The sequence below is a fragment of the Exophiala oligosperma genome (genome assembly GCF_000835515.1).
Source record: "Exophiala oligosperma strain CBS 72588 unplaced genomic scaffold supercont1.2, whole genome shotgun sequence".
Classification (NCBI taxonomy): domain Eukaryota; kingdom Fungi; phylum Ascomycota; class Eurotiomycetes; order Chaetothyriales; family Herpotrichiellaceae; genus Exophiala; species Exophiala oligosperma.
In genome coordinates this window covers 245404-261878 of record NW_015622819.1, presented here as the reverse complement: position 1 = coordinate 261878, position 16475 = coordinate 245404, and the positions used below count along the sequence as shown (strand labels likewise).

The window sequence follows — 16475 nt, the reverse complement described above, 5'->3', positions numbered from 1 at the left end:
TTGGTGGAGTGGCTCAGTGGCTAGTGAGGTTAAGTGGCTCAGTCACACTCACTAGGCTGCAAATAGACTGGTTTGCAACGGGACGAGCGAGGCTGGCCAATGGTAAGGAAGTCGCAAGTTGGGGCGCAGAGCAGTGACGATGAGCTGCAAAAATCTTCTCGGTTGTCGCGCTACACTCTAGTAAACAAAAATTTGGGCTGTCAAGCGAAGATCGGTGATCGACTTACAGATACTTGTAGCAATACGGAGCTTGAGTCCCCGAGACTTGCCAATCGCCTGTAGTTGTATCCGTACTCCGTATACAGATACTCTCAATGAAGCACGTGCTATTCCATTATATTGATGACACTGAGCATGCCCACTACTATGAAGTAAATGTCATACAGTCGTACTGCTGATTAAAATGCGAAACCCACGATATTAGGTAGTCATCCTCTTGTGGTTTAATTTTCTGTGCGTGAAGCATGGCTGGTATACTCGTACTCGTACTCGTACAGTACAAACGATGATGCCTTCTGGCGCCACCCCCGCGACAAGGCTACAAGGTCTCGTGGCAAGGCTGCCGAAGAATAATTTTTGGGCTCGGCTTGTTACGCCATTAATCGGCGGACGATGCCGCTACTTTGCTTAGCAATACGAATTACAATACAAACACTTGCTGTACAAAAGTGTTGTTTCAATGGGTAGTCTCTGATCTCTCATTCACATGATTTTTGACATCTTCTCCAATCTACATCTCCTGCGACAGAAACAGTCCTCTCCATCATGGGCTTGGAGAACGTCAAACACGTTGTCCTCGTCCTCTCCGGCAAAGGCGGCGTCGGGAAGTCCAGTGTCACACTTCAACTCGCCTTGTCACTCACGTTACAAGGCCACAACGTCGGAATCCTCGATATAGATTTGACTGGACCTAGTATACCCCGTCTACTGAACCTAGAAGACAAGAAAGTAACTCAGGCTCCCGGTGGATGGCTTCCCGTCAAGGTGCACGATGCTGCCACTGGCAATGATGGTGATGAGTCCACACCAGAAACTACAGCCAATGCCAGTCCACACTCGTCGACCCCCTCGAAACGCGGACGTGGATCCCTACACGCACTGTCTCTTGCCTTCCTCCTACCTTCTCGCTCCTCGGCCGTCATTTGGCGTGGGCCCAAAAAGACCGCCATGATCAGACAATTCGTCTCGGACGCATTGTGGCCACCGAATACCGATTATCTACTCATCGACACCCCACCGGGAACGAGTGATGAACATATAGCAATAGTTGAAGAGTTGCATAAACTTGCTACAGAATCACAGCCTGTTCAATACTCCAACGGCAATGGAGCCTCTACACATACCGGCAACGAGCCCAGACTTGCAGGCGCGGTGGTCGTGACCACACCTCAAGCCATATCGACGGCGGATGTGAGGAAGGAGCTCAACTTTTGTGTCAAAACCCAAGTGCCCGTACTCGGTGTGATTGAAAATATGGCCGGTTACATGTGTCCATGTTGCGGGGAGATCAGCAATGTCTTTAGCAAAGGCGGTGGAGAAATCATGGCCAGAGAGGCTCATGTCCCTTTTCTTGGTTCGGTGCCCATTGACACTGGGTTTGGGGCTCTGGTAGAGGGCACCAACAACCAAGAAGAACCGAGTGCGGACGGCTCGGATAATGATCCTGTTGTTCCAGTACAACCTCTACCTACAGAACTCGTCGAGCGATACCGAAAGTGCGGCCTGTGTCCGATATTTGCTGGATTCGCTACAGACGTCGACCGGACGGTGCGGGCTTTAAACGCTTAGAGACCTGGGCTTGGTTCAAATCAATGTCCCCAGAATGACCTTTGCAGACCATGTGTCTGGCTTCACGATTTCGGGCGGCGTATTAGAGGAGGGAAATTTTCTCGCTACGATCTGTGAACCTGCACATCTAGATCTTGAGAGCACAGCAGGACACTTCTCTAGACCTGATGATCAGCTTCTGCAGTCTATCTCAGTTTCCGAGAGAGCACATCGATTGCTGTTTGACCCGGCAACTATTTTTGACAATGGTGCGCAGGCGAAGTCATTGCCTATCCCTGCTCCCATCTGCTCTGACTGTGCAAGCGCCACCAAGTCTGGTGTCAGTATAGAGCAAAGAGCCTTCATCGATATCAGTAGTGGAGCGAGACAACGTCGGCGAGTTTCGTGTCGACCCTGGCCTAAACATGGCTTCGTCATGAACGTCGACCGCAAAGTGAAGGGGTATCTGCACCCTCAAAAGCCGATGTCCTAGGTGACATGCTCAAACCTGGCTTATGAACCTCGTCGAATTCCGTGTTAGGATGGCCTTTACCATTGTATTCGCTTCTACTCGAATCACGAACAAGAAAGGACGAACTTATTGAAGGAAAGGACTTTGGTTTCCATTAGAGTGGCAGCAAGTTTGAGCCATAGGCCCGAGCCAAGTTCTGCAAGGAATGACTAGACTATTATGTACGTATTATATATTCAGACTGTGACTGGGCGGCTTTTCACGGCATGGAATGGTCATATACAGGCGGACGATGCCTCTTTCAGAGAGAGAGAGAGAGAGAATGCGTGTGTCTGTGTTGTGTTTCCAATCAACGGCGACGCGACGCACTGCCACTAAAGATGGTGCCGTCGTAGTCTGTGCCATTATTTGGCCAGTTGACAGTGTAGTTGCCGAAGCAGGCGTACTGGTAGTTGCTCTGATCAAAGCTCGACTCTTGGCTCTTGAGGAACGCGCTGAGAGGGCACATCCCGTCGGGTCGGTTCCCGCAGTAGCCACCGCGGATGGTGGACAGGGGGAGGATGCCGTTGTTGAGGCGCATGCGGACAAACTTGTAGGTGGCGTTGCTGGCCTGGTAGCCGTACTGGCTCGTGTAGTACTGCGTCCTGGTGGTGTTCTGCGGAGAAGGGTTGCCGGAGCCGCAGCCTATCACTTCCGTGATCAGACGCGCCGCAAAGGGCGTCAAGTGGGAGAGGATGAAATGTCGCTGGGGGTCTGGAGGATAGTCGGTCAGACTCGGCGGGTCGCGCAGATAGTCCAGAGAGGCCGCGGTCAGGACGGAAATGATGATGTCGTCGTGCGAAAAGTCGGCGTAGAACTTTTGGTCGAGGGGGAACGTCCGCGAATTGTTGGTGATGGAGCTGTTGACGCTCGAGTTGGACGACGTGATGTACTGGTGTTGCAGCCTTGCCAAGAGTTCTTGTAGGTAGCCAATGCCTTGAGCACGACCCGTCGGGTTCCCCCACGCATAGTCGTAATAATATTCTTGATCGAGCGTGCTTTCGAACCCGGACCATTCATCTTCGGTGAACAAGCCGCAAAAGTCACTCATGCCGAGATAGTTGGTCTCGTAAGCACAGAGGCTCCTGGAAGGGAGGGAGGTGATTTCGTCAGCGGCCCGTCATCTTTTTGACAGTTCAAAGAGAAAACGACTATATGAAAATGGTGTTTTTCCAACTTACTGCATGGCATACGTGTCGTTGAGGGTCAGATTGAACCCAGAAGGCACATACTGAGAAAGGCGCTTGTTGGCGTCCGAGAGGTAGATGGGGACGTAGTTGAACAACAGGTCGTAGTCTCCGAGAAGACCCTCTGGCTGATTGTTGTCGTTGAAACAGCTGTCGTACGAGGCCAGCGTATTGTTCTCGGTTCCACCTTCGGGGATGACGACCAGATTGAAGGGGCTCGTGGCGTTCGCCAGGGTAGGGTTGGGCGTCTGCATGAAAGACGGCCCGAAGAATCCCAAGGCCCAATTGATCTGCGTGTTCTCGATGCGGGACTGTGATGTGGTCCGTAGAACTGGCTTCGTTCTCGCCGTTCCGTTCGGGAAACTCGTATTGTACGCGAGCTGACCCATGGAGGCATTGTACAGGACTCGACCGTAACGTTCCCAAAAGGTGACTCCGGATGAGAACAGCTGCGAGGCGCCAGTCCCGACCAGGTAGCTCTCGCCCATCTGGTAGCGGTAGGAGTTCAAGAAGCTGAGCGGTCCGGTGAACTGCTCCTTCGAGTTTGCTTGGGTCCAGTTGGACACCTTGGAAGCAAAGTTCTCGTCGTTGACGCCGTCGTCAAAGTAGCTCGTTGGGAAACGCGAACCATGACGCTGGAGCAGATGAGCCTGCTCGACTTGACAGCCGTCCGGCAGACCTGTCGCATCGACGCCGAAGAAGTCCTCGGCATTGTCCGCATAGGGTGTGAGCTGACCCCAGTACGACTGAATGATGCTGAGGTCAAGCAGAGGCTGGGAAGATGAGGAGTTGAATGACGACTGCCGACGTTGTCGTGGGTAAGGCGACGCCGCTGCCAGAGCCGGTAGGACGGCAAACAAAGTGAAGAGTAACCTCATCTCGACGCTGGTGTTGTGGTCAACGGCTGCTGCGTGGCCGGTTGGTCGTCTCCCGAGGATGATACAGAAATTCCAAGATCCTGGCCGCCGGTTGGCTGGAGCCGAGGTTTTTGTACTTGGGACCTTGCGAAAGCTTCCATCTCAGGGCGCTACGCAGCGTACGGAGTACGTACTCGATACCCAGGCTAAGAAGCTTTTCGATTGGAAAAGGATGACGACAAAGGCGTCGAAGCTATCCGCAATTGCTACTCCGGAGTTGACCAGCGCATATCCACTTTGGAGGAGGTGAGCCAAGGTCGATCGACCATATCCACGAATGGGACCATGTCGTACGTAGCACGGGGCGCTGTGGACGAAGATCCCTTGTCACCCAAAAAGCAGCCGATGGAACAGCCGGATCGTGGTATGGAGAGCGGGATGGTACGGAGGAATGCTACGGAGTACCAAGACTCGTAATCATCAGAAAATCACATCTGCGCACGAACGGCCAGGCATTCAGTCTATGCATGCAAGACATCATGACAATAGCCTGGGCAAGGGCATTGTACCGACCTTGGCCCTGGTAGATGGAGATTTGAGACGGGCGAAAGAAGGACGAAGACTGTGTTATTCTTGTAGTGTATTCCGTAGAAGCCCACTGTTTGTATGGTGAAGTTGTGGAGTATGGAGTATTTCTATCTTAAACTTGTCACGTCAAGCATCGGTTGAAGAAGCTTGTCAAGACAGCTTAAATATTCTTCTTGAATGGGTACATTGATCGAAGTGAGCTTCTCGCAGTCTCTAGGTAATGGAATCCTTGGTCTGTCGAATGAAGATGCGCCAAATGTCCTGCGCCCATTGAAGCCTCAAACTGCGATTTTCCAAAACCCCAACTCTTCAATCTGAACCAGTATCTGCTCAAACTGCTGCTCCTCCCGTTACCTCTGATCTTTCCATCTTGTCCAGCGTTTTTCGACACTGCTCTTCTTGTTTCCATCTCCACATCCTCTGTCTCCTGTGAGACGCGCGGTTCGCCAGACCATCGCCCACACTGTGTGTCACCGGCATCCTCACCAATCTTTGAGCGCCAGAGTCAATCTTAGCCACCGCCAGCGCAGGCCATGAGCCTCTGGCACGATTTCCATCTTCCGTCTCCCTTCATTGGGTATTCTTGCAGCCAGATTTCCTGTCGTCAGATGCGTTGTTTTTCTTAAACCATGGACAGTCGAACAGACACGTCTTCATCAGGCCGCTTTGCCGGACAATGGGCTTTTCTTACGTCGTCTTCAAATCATGGACAAACAAGGTCACTTCCGCAAACCTCGAGCTACCTGCGCAGCGACCGTAGCAATGTCTCGCCATTCCTGCATATCCAGCAACTCAACGCCTCCCGATCCAGTTTGTCCAGAAATGCCCAGACCAGGTCGGTGGGCGGGCAGAGCACCACCACCATTCCTTCTCAACCGGTCCTCGTTCGCGTTCATTCTGCCAGCGCCTCTATCCAAATCCACCCTGAAACACGGCCCAGGAAACTCAAAGAGAAGATGAGCAAAGACTCTGAATTGCCAGCAATTCATGAGTACAGCATACGAGGCATTCTGGCAGCAGTTCATGAAGAGGTGGATGACGATATCAATGCAATATCTGAAATCCTGGGGAGGAGCAGACTAGTTCTGGCCGACCAACATGAAAGCCACTTGCCTCCTCAAGGTGAGATCAGAGCTTCTCAGAATCAATTACAGGTTGTGGCGGAAGCTGGCATAAGCAACGAAAGGCTGACGCCGGCGGACGATGTGCTCATTCTGACAGAAGACGCAAGTCTCGTGGGGGAAAGTCATCCAGGATCTTCCGCTTTTGGACTCATGGAAAGAATGCAAGTAAATCCACGCCGCATGGCCGGAGTGTCTGATGCTGCAGGGCAAGCCGTTTCTCAGCCTCCGTTCACGTCCAACTGCCACCAACCGACGCCTGAGATGTCGCCTGCTGCTGGTCAAGCCCATGACCGAGCTGCTACAGCTGCGGCAGCACAGTCATCTCGACGACTGCTTTCAAGCCAGCTCCGGGAAAGTCAAGATGTTCGATCGTTGTCAAGAAGCACAGATCCCGTGGTATGCGAGACCTACCTATCCCCAGGTGCAGATTCAGTCACTCTGCCAGACCCATCCCCAGTACCCGGAGACGTGCCCTACACGCTCGACGGCCATGATGGCAATGAACTTTTGGGCGATACATTGCCTGCCACACCCCCACGCCGGACATTTCTTAACCGGTTATGGTCACTGGTACCAACAGAGGACATCACCAGACTGTTTTCCTGGACGAAGGGTCGAAGAGAGCGTGTGGTGACTGCAGAATCCCAGTTGAGAGATATTATGGACCGGCAAGAACAGAGACACCAATGATGCAACGATTTTTACGATATTAACGATGTTGACGACAATAATGATGATTTATACTACTAGCTATTGATTGATTTTAATCAGCACTGTCTTGGTCTCCAAGAAATTGTTCAGACTGTGTCCGAGACCTTCTCTGCCGCTACCACTGCTCTTGTATCCGCCAAACGGCATGTCTTTAGCGAGCGTCGGACTCGTGCAATTGACACCAACTGTACCAGCTTCCAAAGCCTTCGCAAATCGCATAGCCCTGTTGATGTCGGTGGTATAAACTGCCGCGTACAACCCAAACTCACTATCATTCGCCTTGGCGATGACCTCTTCCTCTGTCTTGAAAGTGTTGATGTTCACAACAGGGCCGAAAATCTCTTCCTTCATGATGACTGCATCTTCGGGGGTTCGGAGGAAAATACTCGGTTCAATAAAATAGCCCTTGGCGCCTCCGGCGACGTTGGTTGTACCGCCCATTGCAAGGTTTCCTGAGGTTTTGCCCATTTCAAGGTACTTCTGCACTGTATCCCACTGAGCTGCATCTGCCTGGGGTCCGTGGGTCGTTGCGGGATCCAGAGGATCGCCAGCCGAGATACTTGCAGCTTTGGCTTTGAAACGTTCCACAAACTTGTCTGCAATGCTCTCTTCCACATAGATTCGACTGTTCGCCATGCAGACTTGGCCACTGTTCCATTCTATGCTGTTTTGAGTGTCGGTGACTGCAGTCTCAAGATCGCAATCCGAGAAAACAACGGCGGGTGACTTTCCACCGAGCTCCAGGATCACATTCTTCAGATTGGATTTCGCAGCCGCAGCCTGGATAAGTCTACCAGTCCGACATGAACCGGTAAAGCTGAGTGCCCGAACATCCATGTGCGAGGAAAGAATGGCGCCGGACGTTTGACCGTGACCAGAAATCACGTTGATCACTCCAGGCGGGAATCCAGCTTTCTCTACAAGGGTTGCGGCATATGCAGACTAGGAGAAGGTTGTCAGCAAAGGCTTTCCAAAATGAGAAAATCCCGGCGAGTGGTTAATGTATGGCTTCGGACTTACTGACAACGGAGCCTTTTCGCTACTTTTCAGGACAACGGTATTACCGGCCGCAAGTGCCGGGGCGACCTTGTTTCCGAAAAACACCAAAGGAAGATTCCAAGGAATGATCGCAGCGACCACTCCGTACGGCTGCTTGAAAGTCATGTTGACAAATCCCGGCGTGTTGAGACTGCTGACGCCTTGTGCTTCATATCCTGCCTCTGCGTAGTGCTCGAATGTGCTTGCGCAAGCATGGTTGTCGAAATATGTCGATACTGGACGGCCCATGGACATGGCCTCGAGCTCCGATAGCTCCTTGTAGCTTGCGTGCAGTAGAGCCGCCAGCTTTTTCATATACACACCACGCTGATCCGGACCTAGGGCGGACCATGATGGAAATGCTGCCTTTGCAGCGGCAACTGCAGCGTCGGTGTCTTCCTCACTGGCTTCGTGTACTATTAAGGGGTGGTGATGTCAGTCCAACATGATTGCAAACTCGCCTCTCGAAGACCAAATCAATCTGAAAAGGTGAAAGTATTTTCTTGTACCTTCAGCCACCAATTCCCTCGTGAATGGCGATTTCAATGGAAAAGTCTTCCCGTTTGATGACTCAACAAACTAGAAAGCCTCTCAGCCTTTTGATTACACGTATGATGCGTGCCTTGTGACGACGTGAAAAGCACACCTACCTTGCCATTGATGAATAGTCTTGTCTCGATCTTCTGAATGGAACCCATGTTGCTGCCCTGCGCCAAAGAAAGACACCGTGCGATACCTTACACTTTGCAATTCAACTGCTATGTGTGACACGGATTGATGCCCAACGAGAGGCCTGTGGAATGACGAACTGAAATTTGTACGGTTGTGAGCAGCAGTGTGAACTTTGCAACTACCGGGGGGGCGTGATCCGATGGTTTTGAGGGACCGCGGCAGGAGGCATTGATATCAGCCGGGAGAGAAGTCTCGAACCCTGTGGGCGCGGGGAGTTGTGGAGAGTCCCACGAATTACTGCAATGGGTGTTTCTTCCCTGATGGGGTTGAAAAAAAAAGAGGTCTCTCTACTGTGGCGATAGGCTCTAGACTGTGAATGATGAAAAGGATTTACACGGTCCTCTTTTACAATTTCGATGCTCGTTGCTCACAACTCCGTATCGAAAAACTCGGCTGGTCATGCTTCTGGACTCCCACTTTCCTCGTTATGGGGGAAAAACCTTCCGATGCCAGCCTTGCCGGCTCGTCCACCTCAAGTAGAAATTGTGTGGACAGAGAGAGGAATGCCAATACATATACGGTCTGGTAAAGTCTGTGGGGGGGGTTTTCAGCCACAGCACCTTGAAGCTGGACGATCCCCCAAAGCCCAATCATACACTATTCGTCACGCGTCAACAATCAATGGCTTCCGTTGATCCCGTTGGAGCTGTCGATGACCCCGTTCGGTCCTTGTCGGTGCTCCTCACCGTGTCGCTGATGTCGACGACGGACCTGCCACGGTAGAGGTTCCCGGGCGGGGTGGGCCGGACCTACGTCCCCGGATTCGGACCTCCTCCCTTTCCACGCGTCAATGTCCCTCTGGTCGACGAAGTTGCCGTGCAGGCCCAACTTCAGTTTGAACGGCAGGTGGATCGCCGCCACCGGACCCCGGGCCACGTCGAGGGCGTCGAGGATCACAATGTCGTTCCTCAGGACGTCCAGGTGGTTCACGAGTGCGATGATGTAACCCTCACCTTCCGCGCCCCCGTCCTTGGGTATGAAGGAGGGTTCCTGGAAGGTCGCCGTCGGTCCCGCGAAAAAGACGTCCTCCTTGGTCCTGTCGTCCCAGGAATAGTGGCCGACGCAGTTGAAGAGCCCCCCCGCCGGGGGACCACACCTGGCAAAGTCGTACGGCCTCGCGGGGTCGACCTTGGCCTGCCAGAAGTGGTTGTACTTTTTGGTCACGTACCGGTCGTCGATCCTGGAGAATTCCCCGTTGGTCATCCAGGTCTCGGCCGGGGTGACCCTGGTCCCGGTTTGGGCCTTGGGGTCGAAGATCCACCTGCACGTCGGACTTTTGAGTTGATTCCGTTTGGCCAGCGGAGCCTCCTTCTCGTCGACCGGGGGGAAAAAGAAGAACACGTTGCCGTCGGCGACGGTCAGATCAAACACCACGTGACCGTCTTCGTTTTCGTAACAACCGGCGATATGACCGTGGAAAGCTGTGAGATCAAAAAATCAGACAGGCCTCGAAGTCGTGTTGCAATTAAAACTACTCACCGTTGTCGGCTCTGAACCAAACGATATCCTCCGGTTTCCCATTCCGCCTGGGTACCACACCGTACCATTGGTCCTCGTTGGGATCCCATGCCCAATGGTTTTCGCCCTTTTTCAGTCTGTCCATGCCCGTCCACTTGATCGGGGTGAGTGGCAAGACCATGTAGTTTTCACTGACACCACAATCGTGAATCATGCCACAAAAGGGGGCTTTGTACCAACACTCTTCGGTCTTTCGGCCGTCACGGTCGATTGTCCAGACCACCACGTCGTTGGAACCGTCGTGACCGTCCCCTCCTGCCTCGTAAGCAAAACACAACATTTCGCCCGTGTCGGGGTCGAATTTCGGGTGGGCCGTGAAGGTCGGGGTCAAGATTTGACCTTCAAAGTCGTATCTCCCTATGGTTTCCAGCGTGACGGGGTCCATGATGTAAGGTGGACCATCTTCCTTGGACGCCAAAAGTAAACCCCTCCAGAAGGTGATGTTGGTGTTGGCGACGGTACGGATCACCCCCTTGACGGTTTCGCTGTCGGTGTACGGGTTTCGGTATCGTCCAAAAAGTGCCCTACGAGCCTCGGTCTCGGCCTTGTATCGATCGGTCTGGACGTAACGTTGTCGGAAATCCGCGTGTCCGTTGGCGATTCGAATCGCCGTGACACTACCGTCGCCGTTCTAGAAATAGTAAAATTGATATGAGCACGTCGGGTCCGAATTGAGGCTGCCGATAGACAATGGAGCGGATCGAGAAACGGGGTCGAGCCGGGTCAGGTAGATTTTTTGGACTTACGAAATGTATATCGTCCTCGAAAATGGGGGGAAACCTATGATCTGGTTGTATTCTGTAGAAGGTCCCATTGATCTCTGGAGGGATGATTCCGTCAAACTCAAGGTCGAAGATATCACCTTCTAGACGACAAGGTTTGTTGAAACCCTGAAACACTCCGGTCGCTGGATAGACGACCCGATCGTCGGAAGACTTGACTCCGGCGCTGTAATTTGAAGGTGTGAATTGAGGTGCGAGATCAAATATGTGTGCCATGGTGTTGGAATAGCTGATCTACCCAAGAGTAGATTTTCAGGATACCAGGGCAGTGATTGACTATTATCTGGCTTCGAGTAGAGAAAACCATTTCCATGCAGAATATGACTGCCATCCGATTTGGAAGCTTGAAGTTGGTGAGCTTGAGACCACCGGCGTTGACAGCAACAGCATAACAGGATCGGCAAATGGTTCTTTGACAATTGCCGCCCGGAGATGAGTTATTCTTTGGAAAATCCATTTTCAGATTACGGATAGAACTCTGGGGTATCGTTCCAAAAGGCCGAGGATGCCAGGGGTGATCGTCTAGTTCTGTTGCACGGAGTACGTTGTCTTGAATGGACTCTGGGGTATCAAGGACGGAGTACATACGGTATCAGCTGGCCTGGTTAAGAGTAGTGCGGAGTCTCTCCACATCAAAGTCAAAGTCTTCAGGCTCCTTGTGGGGAATGGATCACTTCCCAAACAAGGAGGGGAGGGAGGGACATTACCACATGAGAGGAGACAAGGCAGTAGTAGAGGGTTCATAGACGAAGACTAACAACAAGATCGACCAATTGAGAGAGAACATGATACGGAGCGTAGGTGCATCCTTTTGTCACTATAATAACCGTAGAAACATTATTGATTGAGTTGGCGTACATCTAGCCACGATATGTCCTTTCGACTCCTGACTCTCTACGAGTATTCGGTCTGAGATACCTATAGGGTCACTGGTTAAGCTGGCGTCGCATCGGCAATCTCACCGTGCTCCTGAACAACTCCCTTCTCCTTGGCCAATCTCTCCTGTTGATCTTTTGGTAAAGCCAGTGTCAGTGGAGGCTCCGAAGTGCTCACATCCTGTCCGTAGTGTGGCGCCCTCAGGTCGTCATCCTTGACCTGTTGTCCAGTGACGGGGTGAGGGTAGTGGAAGGGGATGACTCGGGTGTCGGGCCACAACATTTTCTGTTCGATGATTTCGTCGGGTCCGACAGGGTCTTCCGGGTAAGTCGTGGTCGGCCAAGGGATGTAGTTTTTCTTGGTGTGTGCCCAACCTCTTTCGAAATCGGCGTGCCAAAAGGGAAAGTAACGGTATCTTTTTTGAAGTGGTAGGTTGTGTTGTCAGAAAAAGATCAAAGAGTGGCCGGGAGGGGGTTTTAAAAAAAAGATTGATCGAGGACGTCAACTTCCTACATACCTGAACAATTTCCAGGCACCATTTTCTTTGATGTATTCGTTCTCGTAGAGTCCTCCTTCCCACCATTGGGCGTGACCGCGGGGGTGCTCTTCTTGGATACTTTGGTGGGTTCCGGCCGACATCAGGGCTCGGAGGCGGCCCCAAGCGTGCGTAGGGGTGTCACGGTCGATGATGTCTTGGAGCATGGGATGGTCCAACAAGAATCCGTACACCGGGCCATTGCGTCCCGCGACAAAGTACTTTTGGAAACGTCCCTGGTACAGACGACGGATGCCGGCCTTGCCCCTGTATCGGGAACCCAGAAACTCGACGTAGGCGTCGGGGTGGTCGGAGAACATGTCGACAACCTAGGCAATTAAAGTGTCAGTGATTTGACAGTGTCGGTTTGAAGGTTTCAATCTTGGGCTTGTTCCTGACCTCGTTGTAGAGACACTTGTCTAGGTAATAACCATACTTGAAATGTGTCTTGCGAATCTCAGCTTCATCTGCCCTTGTTTGTTAATGTTTTTGTTTCTGGTTATATCCCAGTCCATCACAAAATGTCCCACCTTCGACCTTTTGTAACTTGTCGTGAAGTCGCTTGACTTCGGCCTGTAGATCAGCAATTTGAGCTTCCATGATGGGTGGAATGTGTATTGATTCAAGTCAGGGGGGCGTATGAGAGAGAAATCAACGACTGGGGAAGAAGTTTCGTTTTTGGACCACGAAACGACATGTGTGCGTATGCCAGCGGCGTGCCACTTTGTACCTAATATACTATCGTAGTCCGTACCGTAGTATGAGCATCTTGGTCAAACCAATCCATGCAGTGAGTGGCTTCTCCGCAGTTTCATCGACGCGCTTCTTCCCAAAAGGAGCCAATGCCCCATCTCGCAACTTATGTACGTGCATAGTTACATTTTCTCGCACCCCGGATTCTGCGATGGGATGAAGTGCCGCCTGCAATTGACTGAAAAAGAGTTGATCCGGCAATGCATGAGAGACTGTACAATACCTGACCCTCTATTTTCCAAAGAACAAATGAACAAAGGCGGCAATGACATTTTGGGAAATTGTCAACAAAAAGAACGAGGAAAGTCTGCCGAGTACGAGTTCATCGTCCCAAACGTTTATTAATCTGTGGCTTTGTCACCTTCAAAGGTTGGTTGAAGGCATTGAATACTATCTGCGAGCACTATCTTCAATGACAACTTGGCTCTAGACATTCGGGAATCACATTCAACTGCCGAGAATCACCTCGACTCTTTATCGACCAGGTCAAGTCAATACCCCGCCTTCCCAGTCTTCGTCCTTCACGTGGGGTCAGAGGGTGAACGAGTACGGACAAGTTGGACCGAATAGTTTGGAACGAAATATTTGTTGAAGTCAGCCTGGTGTTTTTTCATTCTTCACTTGGCCAGAAGCCTGGCATATTTCGCTGTCGTAGTATCTGCATCAGCCGCACATCGTGTGAATCGGTCAAGACTTCAGTTGGCTATTTGGGTTTTGCTTTGGTGTTTTGCACAAGCTAATTTGCTGACAAAAAAGAACAATGATTAATATTCATAATACTTCGGCATATCCTCAGTGCACATGTGGTATGAATAATGAGCTCCTCCTCCATATTCTGTACTCCATATGCTTATGAAATATTCACACTCCGTACTCTGTCTCCCCCTGGAAATAGAATTGACAATTTCAGCCTCGGGCGGAGAGCGGGGGATTTTTTGGTTCCCAGTATCCGAGGATCTTAGTTAATGACGTTTCTACATACGAATAGTCGCGCTTAAGCGCATCGAGAGCTTCCGGTTCGGAAACGGGGGTCACAGATTACACATACTGTACAGGACGAGTATATGTACAGTGGTGAGAGATTGATACGAGTCATGACCTACTAGGTACACTTGATTTTATCAAGGTTATGTCCTGGTCAAACTTCACACGTATAAGAATCCACATCCCACGACGACCATCAATAAATGCTTCGCCCGTCAGCATCGGCACCCACAACCACAACCTCAACCGCCGCACGCTGAAAATGGACGCCACACTCCATCCTCTGTCCGGTTTGTACACACCACACCGACTCAAAGGACTGTACTACGGACCCGACGTCGTCAAGAAGCATTTGCTGTCCTTGCTCCCTACGGAATCGTCAAAGGCCTTCATCGTCACGGGCAATTCCTTGGCCACCAAGACACCCCTGATCAAGTCCATCGAGTCTTTGTTGACTCCGACCGGCCGCCACGCCGGTACCTTCAGTGACATCCGTGAACACGCCCCCGTGGCCCAACTCGACCGGGCCACCGCTCAGGTCCAACGGGACACCACCATCGACACCGTCATCTCCGTCGGCGGAGGTTCCCCCATCGACTCGGCCAAGGCCATAGCGTACCGGGTCCACGAAACCTCCCAAAAATGGTTGCTTCACATCACCATCCCCACGACGCTCTCCGCCGCCGAGGCCACCAGTTTCGGAGGGTACACCCAACCCGACGGCGTCAAGACCGGCGTGGGGAGACCCGAGATGTACCCTGCTTACATCCTGTACGACCCCAAATTCGGTCTCTACACGCCCCCGACTCTGTTCCTGTCGACGGGCCTGAGGGCTCTGGATCACGCCGTCGAATCTCAGTACCACCCGAGCGCGAGTTGGATGCCTTGTCGACTGATGGCCCTCACGGCCATCGGTGAACTCTTCAGGTTACTCCCACAGTACAAGTCCTCCCCCCAAAACGAGGATACGATCACCGGGTTGTTCCTGGCCGCCTACGCCAGTTTGGCCTTCATGGGGGAGAGTCAAAGGGGATCCTTGGGTCTGTCCCACACCCTGGGTTACGCCTTGGGTTCCCCTTACGGTATCCCCCACGGCTTCACGTCTTGCCTAACCTTGGGCCACGTGGTGAAGCTCAAGGCGCGCCAGAACGAGACCAACGCCGAGGCAATCGCCGCCATACTCCCATACATGGGACGCCAAAAATCGGGGGACAATATAAAAGACAGCGACATCGTGGGTGATGCCATCCTGCGCCTGGTCAAGGATTTGTGCCTCGAGACTAGTTTGACGGAAAGGGGGGTCGGCAAGGATCAGCTCGATGTCATCTGCGCCAGGGCGACGGGTGGATTGCCGCAAGTCAAGGAAAAGAGTGTCCAGGATGAAGAACTCTTAAAAGCCGTTCGAACCTTGGTGGAGGGATTATTTTGATTGAGATCATCTCATTTTTCTCCTGTTTACGAGACAAGGACAGAGCCCCAAAATCCTTGTACAGACCAAATACTCTGACCGTCATATTCGTGGCCTTTGGACAGACTCAAAGAGTTCAAATCTCTAATTTAGTTGTCTGAGTCGCGGTTTACCCCATACACACATACGCAATCATCACCATCACCTTCATCATCTTCGTCGTCTTCGTCTTTGGCAAGATCAGTCTTCAAGTCAAAGCAATTAGCGTCCACCTCGTTTCTACCCATCTTGATTGATCCTGGAACCAATTCGTCAACTTCAGAAAGAGTCTCTTTTGGAGTCTCCTTCTCGTCCTCGTCGGGTTTGCGCTCTCCGACCGGCCGCATCGCCATGACTTCGCCCCCATGAACGATTTTGCTGTTGACGGTCTGGGACCTTGATTTGAAAAAGATCTCTCTCAATTGAATCGCAAAAACAAAATCAGAGCCGCCGATCCAGCTGACGCCGTCCGTGACCTTGACCGCGATCTCTCCTTCCACGCGGACACCCGCCTGCTTCATCAAGGCCGCAAGTCCCACCTTCGACATGGTCGCTTCTTTCCCAATCAGCTTCACCCACGGCCCACGCGCGACCTTGACGCCCGTGATCATGTAGACGTTCTTCTTGAACCATTTTCGCTCCAACTGCTTTCGCACTGGCTCATCTAGTCCGCTGTCGAGGATGTACTGTTGGGAGGGGACGAATTTGATCGTCTCCAGGCCTTCAAATTTCAGGTCGGACACCTTGGCGACGGAGAAGACGCGAAGAAAATTCGCTCCCATGGTCACGACGTGGACCATGAAGCGTGCAAATATTCCCACCTTCCCTGTCGCCCCCTTGGTATTGGCGAAATTGAAACACTGCTTGGTGGTCGAGTAAGGCTTGCATTCCGGCGGGATGAGTAATAATCCGTCTAGATATTGGCAGATCGCTCCGGCTCCGTCACGTCGAAGATCAGAGACCCGAGTTTGATCGGGCCCGGGTAGGGCGTGTCGAAGTTTGGCATGAGAAAGAATGTCTTTGGTCTTGTCATTTTTGCGTTCAGGCTTTGCCTTCAAGGACGGA

At 52.0% G+C, this 16475-nt stretch overlaps 6 protein-coding genes across 6 annotated transcripts; 2 read left to right on the top strand and 4 right to left on the bottom strand.

The window, feature by feature from the left end:
- Positions 1–648: 648 nt before the first annotated feature.
- On the top strand, positions 649–3241 carry PV06_01581 (uncharacterized protein). The gene has a single exon (XM_016402189.1). The coding sequence runs from the start codon at positions 766–768 to the stop codon at positions 1786–1788; it is 1023 nt and encodes a 340-aa protein (XP_016266086.1). The 5' UTR covers positions 649–765; the 3' UTR covers positions 1789–3241.
- Positions 2377–4537, bottom strand: PV06_01580 (uncharacterized protein). Its single transcript, XM_016402188.1, has 2 exons — positions 3460–4537; positions 2377–3363 (listed from the first exon to the last, which is right to left on the bottom strand). The coding sequence occupies exons 1-2, from the start codon at positions 4341–4343 to the stop codon at positions 2589–2591; spliced, it is 1659 nt and encodes a 552-aa protein (XP_016266085.1). The 5' UTR covers positions 4344–4537; the 3' UTR covers positions 2377–2588.
- Positions 4538–5188: 651 nt separating this feature from the next.
- PV06_01579 (uncharacterized protein) lies at positions 5189–7131 on the top strand. Its single transcript, XM_016402187.1, has one exon. The coding sequence runs from the start codon at positions 5540–5542 to the stop codon at positions 6722–6724; it is 1185 nt and encodes a 394-aa protein (XP_016266084.1). The 5' UTR covers positions 5189–5539; the 3' UTR covers positions 6725–7131.
- On the bottom strand, positions 6785–8481 carry PV06_01578 (uncharacterized protein; the record flags this gene model as incomplete). The annotated part of the gene is made up of 3 exons (XM_016402186.1): positions 6785–7687; positions 7766–8199; positions 8391–8481. 3 exons carry the CDS (start codon positions 8479–8481, stop codon positions 6785–6787), a joined length of 1428 nt encoding a protein of 475 aa, XP_016266083.1.
- Positions 8482–11742: 3261 nt separating this feature from the next.
- Positions 11743–12826, bottom strand: PV06_01577 (uncharacterized protein; the record flags this gene model as incomplete). Its single annotated transcript, XM_016402185.1, has 4 exons — positions 11743–12106; positions 12209–12555; positions 12626–12693; positions 12757–12826. The coding sequence occupies 4 exons, from the start codon at positions 12824–12826 to the stop codon at positions 11749–11751; spliced, it is 843 nt and encodes a 280-aa protein (XP_016266082.1). The 3' UTR covers positions 11743–11748.
- A 2694-nt stretch (positions 12827–15520) lies between these two features.
- PV06_01576 (uncharacterized protein) lies at positions 15521–16443 on the bottom strand (the record flags this gene model as incomplete). Its single annotated transcript, XM_016402184.1, has 2 exons — positions 15521–16291; positions 16357–16443. 2 exons carry the CDS (start codon positions 16441–16443, stop codon positions 15521–15523), a joined length of 858 nt encoding a protein of 285 aa, XP_016266081.1.
- Between the last annotated feature and the right edge of the window lie 32 nt (positions 16444–16475).